At 68.0% G+C, this 9,114-nt stretch overlaps 1 protein-coding gene across 1 annotated transcript; it reads left to right on the top strand.

Annotated features, from left to right (window-relative positions):
- Positions 1-3,711: 3,711 nt before the first annotated feature.
- Positions 3,712-9,106, top strand: LOC113999632 (tubulointerstitial nephritis antigen-like). Its single transcript, XM_039381586.1, has 7 exons — positions 3,712-4,024; positions 4,764-4,827; positions 6,630-6,722; positions 6,817-6,931; positions 7,871-7,994; positions 8,112-8,262; positions 8,770-9,106. Exons 1-7 carry the CDS (start codon positions 3,712-3,714, stop codon positions 9,083-9,085), a joined length of 1,176 nt encoding a protein of 391 aa, XP_039237520.1. The 3' UTR covers positions 9,086-9,106.
- The last annotated feature ends 8 nt before the right edge of the window (positions 9,107-9,114 follow it).

Genomic DNA, 9,114 nt, shown 5'->3' with positions numbered 1-9,114 from the left:
GGTGGGACACGAGGGGAGGGTGGGGTGTCGGGGGTGGGTGGGAGGAGGGTGGGTGCCGGGGAGGGTGCCCGGCCGCGGGGCGAGGGTGCATGTGACAGCTTTGCCCGCAGCCGCACGCAGGAACTAACTCGTAGGACCCTCCCCCGGGGCTGGCTGGTCCCCGCAGACCTCCCGAGCCAGCGGTAGTTACCTCACTTGATTAACTTATTAACTTATTTGTTTCATTAAAATTTGGAGTAGAGGCTGCCTTGCCTGCTGCCGACTCTCTCCCGGCTCTCCCGAGAGGTGGCACTCCAGCCCCGCCGCCGAGCCGTGGCCGGGGACAGGAGCGTCCTGCCAGGGGACACGGGCGCCCGGCCAGGGAACAGAGGCATCCGGCCGCCTCCCTGACCCCCTGGGGCTCCCCGTGAGCTGCAACAGCCCCCCCCCGCAGTGGGATCGGGGCCCCGGCTCCAGCTCCATCGCCCTCCTCAGCTCCGTCACACCGCGTGCCTGGGGGGTGCGGGCCTGATGCCACCGCAGAGGGGGCCCGTGCCCTGCTTTTGGCACCTCGTGGGGTCGCTGTGCCCCATCTGCCTCTTTGGAAGTATCACAGTGTGCCCCCTCCTCAAAGGGGATGACTCTGTGATGTCCCCAAAGCCATTCCAGGGAGGTGAGGGTGTGAGCCCCCCTTCCCCAGGAGACCCCAGTAATCCGGGGACAGCGAAGCCTTGGCCCCATCCCTGTGTGCTGGCACCCTGCAGAAAACAAGTCCCCCAGCCTGCAATGTCAGGGGGCTGGGGAGGCCCCTTCCCGTGCCTCTGGCTGGGGAGGAAGCCGGGGCTGGCTGCAGGTCAGTCCCTGCCTTTCCTGGCTGCTTCTTGCCAAGAAATTTGCTCCTGGATCGTCTTGGAGCACGGCAGTGGGCCGAGCACTGCAGAGGCCAGCACCTCCCTGCCCTGACCGTGCCGGCCCCACTGCCCCCAGAGCTACCCCAGCCTGCTGGGACGGGGGTCTCAGGGTGACTCTAGTACCTGGATTCCATGGACTGCCCTGTGTGTGGGGCACAGTCCCTGGGGTTTGCCTTTGAGGGGGATCCAGGATGTGACAGCACCCTGAAAGCCACGGTGGCACTTCACCAGCCTCTCCCGTCATTCCCAGCCAGCTGAGTGGCTTTCCCGGGTGGGTTTGGAGGGAGGCATCCCTCCAACAGTGGGATCAACACCCTGCCATGGGCTGTGCATCGCTGGGTGCTCCCCCTGCACCCCATGGGGGTGGCGGTGGGTGCAGCTCAGCAGAGCCTGTGTGTGTCTGTGCTGCTCCGTGGGGACAGCCCACCTGGGCGTGGGGCTTTTCCACGGCTCTGTGGGGTGGGGATGGGGTCCTGGGACCTGCTCCCTCCCCCGGCGTGGCTGGAGGTGGTGGCAAAGGCAGGGCGGGCGGGTGTGCCAGCCCCTGGCACTCGGCTCTGCCTCCCGCGATCACATGGGCCCAAGGTGCCCTGGCAGGACTTTGTCCCCCTCCACTGGGTCTGCCCCGCGTGTGCCAGAGGCTGCCACTCCCCGGAGAGGGGACACACGTGAGGGAGGACGCCAGCGTCAGAGGGACACGGGGAGCCGTGACCCCGCGGTGCCAGCTGGCTGCATCCCGCCGGAGCGACGCTTGGCAGGCGGAGCAAAGCCCCGGGAAGGGGGTGAGGGGGTGCTCCAAACACTTGGACTTGTCGCCGCTCCCGCCTCCGCACACCAGCTCTTATCAGCTGGCGGGGGGGCAGCGCTGTCACGGGGATGGGAAGGGGCCAGCTGTTCCCGCAGCGCCCCACGGCGTCCTGCGGGCTGTGCCAGGGGGCTGGCGGGGGAACAAGGACGGGCAGCGGCGGTCTGGGATGTCCTTTGTGCCAGTGGCTCTGCTTTGTTCCCGAGGGTCTTGGGGAATTTGTGAGTCACTGCGGATTCCTCTCTGTCCAGTCACGGAGCAAGTGTGCTTGGAGACAGCCGGACTCTGGGCTGGACGCAGTTCCTTCCTGCGGCGCTCCAGCCCCAGCGCTGCCCAAGGACACATTTACAGGAAAAGGCCCTTCCAGGAGCTCTGGCCGCGCAGCCGGGGCGGGGGGGGGGGATGTCCCTGCGGACGGGGCTCCTGCAGGACCCTCGTTTGGGCACCCAGCGCTCCCTGGGGTCCCGGGGAGCAGGCGGCCCTCGTTCCCAGTGGGATTTGGTGCTCCCCGTGCGTGGATACATGGGGTGAAGCACACCCTGAGCACAGCACCCGCCCCAGGGCTCAGCCAGGAGCCCTCCAGCCACGGCCACGCAGGGAACCCCGCTCCCCCCGCGGCGCTCCCGTCCTGGCTGCCATGAGGCATCTTCGAGGAATCCCTTGGTAGCGCCGGGAGGTGCTCCCGGCGGGGCAGGGACAGCAGGAGCCCCGGCGTGGGCGGCTGGAGCCCCGCAGCAGGTGCTGGTGCTGCGGAGGGAACCAAAGCCTGGGGGGTGGCCAAGACCCCCCGTCCTCGGTCCCCGAGCAGAGGGCTGGGTGCTGGCAGCGGGGACAGGGGGATGGCTCCGAGTGACACCGACTCCGTGCCCTGGGCTGTGACGGGGTGTCCCTGTCTCGCTCGTATCCAGCTTCCCGCTGGAAGGGGGAGGCACGCAGCTCCCTCCTCTCTCTTCCCCTTCTCTCCACACACCTTGCCCCGGAATGGGGAAATCCCCCACGATGGATCCCCGGGAACCCCCTGGACGGAGCAGGGAGTGCTGGAAGGGCAGCCGGGACCCCCCATTTTGCGAGTGCACCAGCGGGGAGTGGGGGGAAAGGGGAGGGGATGAGGATCCGGGGAGACCTCGGCCCCGCGGGCACGGAGGTGTCGTCGGGGACCCCGGGCGGGGGGGTGACGAGTCCGGGGCTCTGTCGCCCGTCCCGCCGGGAGCCCCGGGCCCGACCCCCGCCCCGCTGCGCTCCGCCCCGGCCGGTCGCGGCTGCCCCGGCGCCTCCCCCGGCGCCCCCCCGGCCGGGGCGCGGTTATAAAGGAGCGGCGGGGCCGCGGCGGCGGCGGAGCGGAGCGGCGGGTGCGGCAGGTACGGGACCGGGAGGGAACGCTGGGGACCCGGGTGCGAGGGGTGGGGAGAGGAGAGGGGGTCCTGCCCCGTAAGATCCCTGCGAGACCCTCGGATCGGATCCCCCACCCCTCTCGGGGACCCCCCGCGTCGGGCGCGGCAGGTACGGCCGGGGGACGGAGCGGGACGGGCCCGGGCGGGAGGGGGTCCTTCCCGGTGCCGGATTGCGTTGCCCTCCTCCCGCCACTTTCAGGGTCCTCGTCGCCCCCCTCGGCCCCGCGGGCTGAGACCTGGGAGCTCATCGCACTGCCCGCGATGGGAACTGGGATTGGGGTTGGGAACGGGACCCGGGCACCCCCCCCCGGGTGTCCTGAGGAGCCCCATCCCGCAGGATTTTTGCTCTTGGAGCAGGTGGTTAAGGTGTGGGTGGGCAGGGGGCCCCTCAGATGCCCAGGAGTGGGCACCTGAGGGCAGATGGTGTTTTGGGGGTTGAGGGAACCCTGAGCTGTGTGGTCTCAAGGGGAGTTACAAAACCTGAATGTTTTGAGCGTCCTGGGGGAGGGCAGGGCGGGGACTCGGAGGGGGTGGGGGGGTGTGACCCAGCGGGACGGGTGGGTGCGGAGTGCAGGACCCCCGTGCCCTCAGTGCCCTCCCTCCGCAGCGGTGCCGGCGTGGGGACATGCCCGGGGACATGCGCCCGCTGCGGGCCCTGCTGTGCCTCTGGCTGGTGGCCCGGGCAGCCCTGGGCTCCCGGGTCCGCACCCGCCGGGAGCTGGGCCCCGGCTTGTACCAGAACGGGGTCTACGACGCCGGGGGGTCCTACTGCCAGCGGGGGGACGTCTGCTGCCGCGGCCGCGACGACGGCTGCACAGTGCCCTACCACGACACCCTCTGCTACTGCGACCTCTTCTGCAACCGCACCGTCTCCGACTGCTGCCCCGACTTCTGGGAATACTGCCTGGGCATCCCGGCCCCCTTCCCCAAAGCTCAAGGTGAGGCGCGCCCAGCCCAGCCGGGCAGGGGTCTGTGGGTGCCGGGGGGCGGCCCTGGGGTGCCCCATGTGCTGTGTGATGCTGCCGGTGATCCGTGGAGTGATGGAAGCGGCACCTCATGGTCCTGATCTTGCTGGGAAGCCGCTCCAGACCCCTCGGAGCTGCAGGAACTGACACAAAGTGTCCGGGATGGGGATGGGCTCCGAGAAAAACAGGGCGGGGAGCAGGTTGTGACCCCGCAGCCTGTTCCCACAGCAGGACGTGCCCCTGGGGCAGAGCATGGAGGTGAGGGGGACTCTATCCCAGCTTGCCCGGTCATGTCTGGGGCAGGCGGATGCTGGCCCTGCCTTAACCCTCCCTGCAGCTGGGGCAGGCAGGGCGGCTGGGGGCAAGAAGGGGGCAAGGCAGCCCCCCCCCACACACAGCACAAGGCTCTCTCAGAAGTCCCTGCAGAGCAGAGCCAGCTCCCGGGTACAACCAGCCCCTTTATCCCTGTCCCACCAGGCTGTGCACAGTTAACCCTCCCGGCACCGAGCCAGCCCTGCTCCCACCCTGCTCCGTGGGGCACGAGCTGACCCCCGCCACAGCTTTGGGGGTGCCAAGGTGCTGCCTGGCACCTGCCTGGCTTCAAGAACCACGCTTATTTTCCCCTTGGTACGTACCCCCTGGAACATGGGGGTGCTGGCGTGACCCCTGGCACAGCCAGGCACTCACTGGGGCTCTCCCCTCTCCCACCCAGGCTGTGCCCGTGCCGGACTCAACTATCCCACCGGAGCTACGTACCGGGAGAACTGCAACCTGTGGTGAGTGAGCGGTTCTGGCTTCCCATGCCATGCGAGCACCTGTGGCGTGCCACTGGCGTGCCACCTGCCTGGAGGAAGGTGCCAGAATCCCGTGGGTACCGCTGGCACGGCATGGGCACTCTTCCTGCTCGGAGGAAGGCGCTGGGGTCCCGTGGGGTCCTGCAATCAGCGGGGCTCGGCGGAGCGCGGGGCCCGAGCTGGGTGGTGGGAGCTGGTGCCAAATGCCTTTGTTCTGGCATTTTCGGAGCCAAGAGCCCAGGGCCTTGAGCCGCTCCCAAGTTCCAGCGCATGCCTGCGTGGGAGCCCTCGCTCCGCTCCGCTGGGATAACGCACGGCCGGGCCGGCTGCGGGCTCCTGACGTGCTGCCGGGGGGGTTTTGGCCACGCTGGTCCGAGCCCGACTTGCCCAAGCCTGACGGGACGCGCCGGCAGCCGCGGCCGTGCCGTGCCAGCGGCCAGAGTCCGGCTCTGCCGCCTGCTCGGGAGCCCCAGGAGCTCGCTGCTCGAGCAGTGGGGGGTTTATCTGGGAACGCTGGAATTACTGGCATCCGGAGGTGGGGGATAGGGGAACCTGCAGGCGCAGAGCTGCCGGAGACAGGGAGCGAGCCCGGCGGGGCGATGCGGCAGATAAGGGCAATCAAAGGCTGCGTCTGGGGCGTGTGCAGGGCAGGAGCACGTGTGTGAGCATGTGTGTGCAGGCGTGTGCTGGGCTGCAGGTGAAAAGCCAGCCCGACCCTCCCCGAAGCTCTGGTGCTGCCTGGTGTTTCTTTGGGATTGTGGTGTGGCGGGACGTGGGGCTGGAGGGGCCCCCTGAGGCCCAGGGGAAGGCCAACGTGGTCCTCAGTCCATGCATTTGGATGGATGGTCCCAGCTGCTGGGGAGGGTATCTCTGACCCATCAGTGCTCAGGGGGAAGGAGGATCTTCTTCCAAACCCTCTTCCCCCGCAGCTGGCACCCGGAGAGCAGGAATTTCTGCAGCACTTCACCCCAGCCCCTCTCCCTGCCTGGGTCCCTCGGAGTCTGGGGGTGCTGGCAGGGGGCAAACCCCGTGCTAGGGGAAGCAGAGGGGGCTGCAGTGGGCACCCAGCTGGTGGCACCTTGAGGTGCTCCAGTGGGAGCTCCCAAGGGTCACCACCCAGCACCAGGAGCGCTCGGGGATGGGGATGGAGGCAGAGCTGGGGTACAGGTGCTGCAGGCGGGATTGGGATTGGGGTGTCTGGCGGGACAGGGCTCCGGCCTCGCACAGCTCCATAAAAGGGAAGAGTGAGCCGGGATCTGGGCAGGAGGGAGCATGCCAAGCATTGCTCACTGCACGGGGGGAGCACAGCCCGGGGCTCCCCAGGGGACCCGGCACACCCCCCAGCCCGCCCATCCCGGGGCTCCCCGTGGGTGCCACAGGGCAAACCTGGCTACAGTGTCTCACTCAGGGGGGCATCCAGCCCTGACTCCCCTCCCCGGGCTGGCGTCCAAGCCCCTCTCTGATGTCTGGAGCCCTGGCAGCTTTTCAGCTGATTTTCTGTCCCATGCCCTGTCTGCCCTCTGGGCTCCAGTGGGGGCTGGGGAGGCAGAGAACAGCCCCCAGGGTCACCCAGAGGGCTGCCCACACCTCCTGGCCCAGTCTCACCCTGCTCTGAGGTGCCAAGCTGTGCTGACCCCAGCCCTTGGTGCAGAATTAGCCCTGGCCCCTCGTTGGCTGCCCACGATGGCAGGGGGTCCCCAGCTTGGCAGGGGTGGCACCCACCCAGGGTCCCCCTGGTCACCCTGAAGACACTGTCCCTCACGTGCTGACTGTCCCCTCTGCAGCACCTGCGGCCCTGGTGGGCAGTGGCAGTGTGAGGACCACGCCTGCCTGATGGATGGGGAGCTGATCGACGCCGTCAACAGGGGCAATTATGGGTAAGGACCCGACCCTGGGAGGATGGGGAAGGGCCATTCCACCCCTCGGTGCTTTCTGGGGTACCCTTAACCTGTGCCCTCTCCTCCCACTCAGCTGGAGAGCCACCAACTACAGCCAGTTCTGGGGCATGACCCTGGAGGACGGGATCCGGCACCGCCTGGGCACCTTCCGTCCCTCTGCCACCGTCATGAACATGAACGAGATGCACGTGAGTCCTCGGGTGGGAAACTGAGGCACAGCCCTGCCCATCCCACGGCTGGGCCCGGTGATTCCCCATCCCCTTGGCTGGTGATGTCCCCGCAGCGTCCCCACCCCTGGGCAGGGGCTGTGCACCCGGGGGGGTGGCAGGGAAGGGGCCGTGGCGGGTGGGTGCCCCGGGCAGCCCTTGTGTTTGGAGACAGCAGCTCAGCAAATTCCCCGGGACAATCCCCGGGCTGCCAGTGTTGTTTTTAACCCCTCTCCTCCGTGCCGGTTTCCCATCGGAAAGCCGGCCCTGGAGCTGCTGAGTCGGCAGAGCCGGCTGCGCCAGCACTTTGCCAGTGAGGTGCCTCTGCCTGCACCCAAAACTCGGAGTGGGCATCACCCGGGGGTGCTGGAGGAGCGAGCATCACCCACAGTGCACACCCAGCACCGCAGTCTTGAGCCTGAGTTTAATTTTAGAGGCGCTTCCTGAGCTGGATGAGCCGGGTGTCGTGGCCGTGTCCTCCCCAGGAAGGCTGAGCCGAGCTCGGCCGGGGCGGGGGCACCGTCCCCCCTCCGGAGCGGAAAGGCCGGGCGGGAGTCAGCGGCCAGAGGCCACAATGAGGGGCTGAGTCACCCAGGGCTGTGTGCTTGTGGTGGGCACCGAGGCCCTCGCTGGGGTCTGAGACAGGACACTCGGTGCCCTAATTTAGGGAAAATTGCAGGATCTGGCTCCTCTGGGACAAGGAAGCACCCAAATCCTGGTTGGCCTTGGCCAGGGTGATGTCCCTGTCCTGAGTGTGGGGTTGGTGTCCTTAGTGTCCACAGTGGGGCTGGGGTGGGGGACACTGATGCTGGTTGGGGATCCCTGCTCAGAGGATGCCCTGGGAGGTGCTGGGAGGGCTGGGATGGCAGGGGGAGGAGTGGGGGACCCTCGGGCTGAGCCCCCCTCGGCCGTGCCCCGCAGATGAACATGGACTCCAACGAGGTGCTGCCGCGACACTTCGATGCCGCCGCGAAGTGGCCCGGGATGATCCACGGGCCCCTGGACCAGGGGAACTGCGCCGGGTCCTGGGCCTTCTCCACGGCGGGTGAGGGGGACGGGGAGGGATGGGGGAGACAGTGGGGATGGGGACTAAACCTGCTGCTGGGGAGCAGAGCAGGGCCCGGGGAGCAGCTGCCTCACCCTGTCCCACGCTCGCTCCCAGCCGTGGCCTCGGATCGAATCTCCATCCACTCCATGGGACACATGACCCCCGCCCTGTCCCCACAAAACCTGCTCTCCTGTGACACCCGAAACCAGCGGGGCTGCAGCGGGGGGAGGCTGGATGGGGCCTGGTGGTACCTCCGCAGGAGAGGGTGAGTGGGGATGGGGTGGGATGGGGTGGGGTGGGATGGGATGGGATGAGATGGAGGGCAGAGGGTGTTGTGAAAATGCTGTTGTGGGGATCCACTCGTGCGGGGGTGGGATAAGGGGGTTTCAGGCTCTGGTTTCCTGGGGAGAGCCCAAGAGATCCCCATGGGGATCATGACGGTGGGAGAGGGACGGAAGGAGCCCAGGTGGGATGGAGAGTGGGATTTGGGATGGGGATGGGAGTGGGGACCAAGATGGGGATGGAAGTGGGGTTTGGGATGGGTATGGAAGTAGGGATTGGGGTGGGGATGGGAGTGTGGTTTGGGGTGGGATAGGAGCGGGGGGTTTGGGTTTGGGGTGGGAGTGGGGGTCGGAGTGGGGATGGGATTGGGTTTTGGGATGGGGATGGGATTGGGTTTTGGGATGGGGATGGGATTGGGTTTCAGGATGGGGATAGGAGTGGGGGTCAGGGTGAGGGTGGGCCCGTCCTCATACCCTTGTCCCTGTCCCAGGGTGGTGACAGACGAGTGCTACCCCTTCACGGGCCAGCAGAGCGAGCCGGGCCCGCAGCCCTGCATGATGCACAGCCGCTCCACGGGCCGGGGCAAGCGGCAGGCGACGGCGCGGTGCCCCAACCCCCGCACCCGCTCCAACGAGATCTACCAGTCCACCCCCCCCTACCGCCTCTCCTCCAGCGTGAGTGCCCCGGGCCGCCGGGGCGGGGCAGGAGCCCTTTGCTGTGGGGAGCGGGAAGGGGCCGGGCTCGGGGCGGTTTACCTGGGAAGGCAAAGTTTGGGAAGTTCGAAGCTGGGAAAACCCCTCCGCTGAGCCCCCGGGGGAGCGGCTCCTCCGCCCTC

This window comes from Pipra filicauda, unplaced genomic scaffold (assembly GCF_003945595.2).
Source record: "Pipra filicauda isolate LSUMZ 115617 unplaced genomic scaffold, ASM394559v2 scaffold232_size1229904_pilon, whole genome shotgun sequence".
NCBI lineage: Eukaryota > Metazoa > Chordata > Aves > Passeriformes > Pipridae > Pipra > Pipra filicauda.
Note: the sequence above shows the minus strand (reverse complement) of the source record. Positions and strands in the feature narration are given on the sequence as shown.

Bases quoted from the DNA above. Each gene is read 5' to 3' on its own strand.
- LOC113999632 (XM_039381586.1), top strand. From the start codon at position 3,712: ATGCCCGGGGACATGCGCCCGCTGCGGGCCCTGCTGTGCCTCTGGCTG. The intron at 7,995-8,111 runs GTGAGGGGGACG...GCTCGCTCCCAG, and splicing joins CTGGGCCTTCTCCACGGCGG to CCGTGGCCTCGGATCGAATC. The intron at 8,263-8,769 runs GTGAGTGGGGAT...TCCCTGTCCCAG, and splicing joins TGGTACCTCCGCAGGAGAGG to GGTGGTGACAGACGAGTGCT.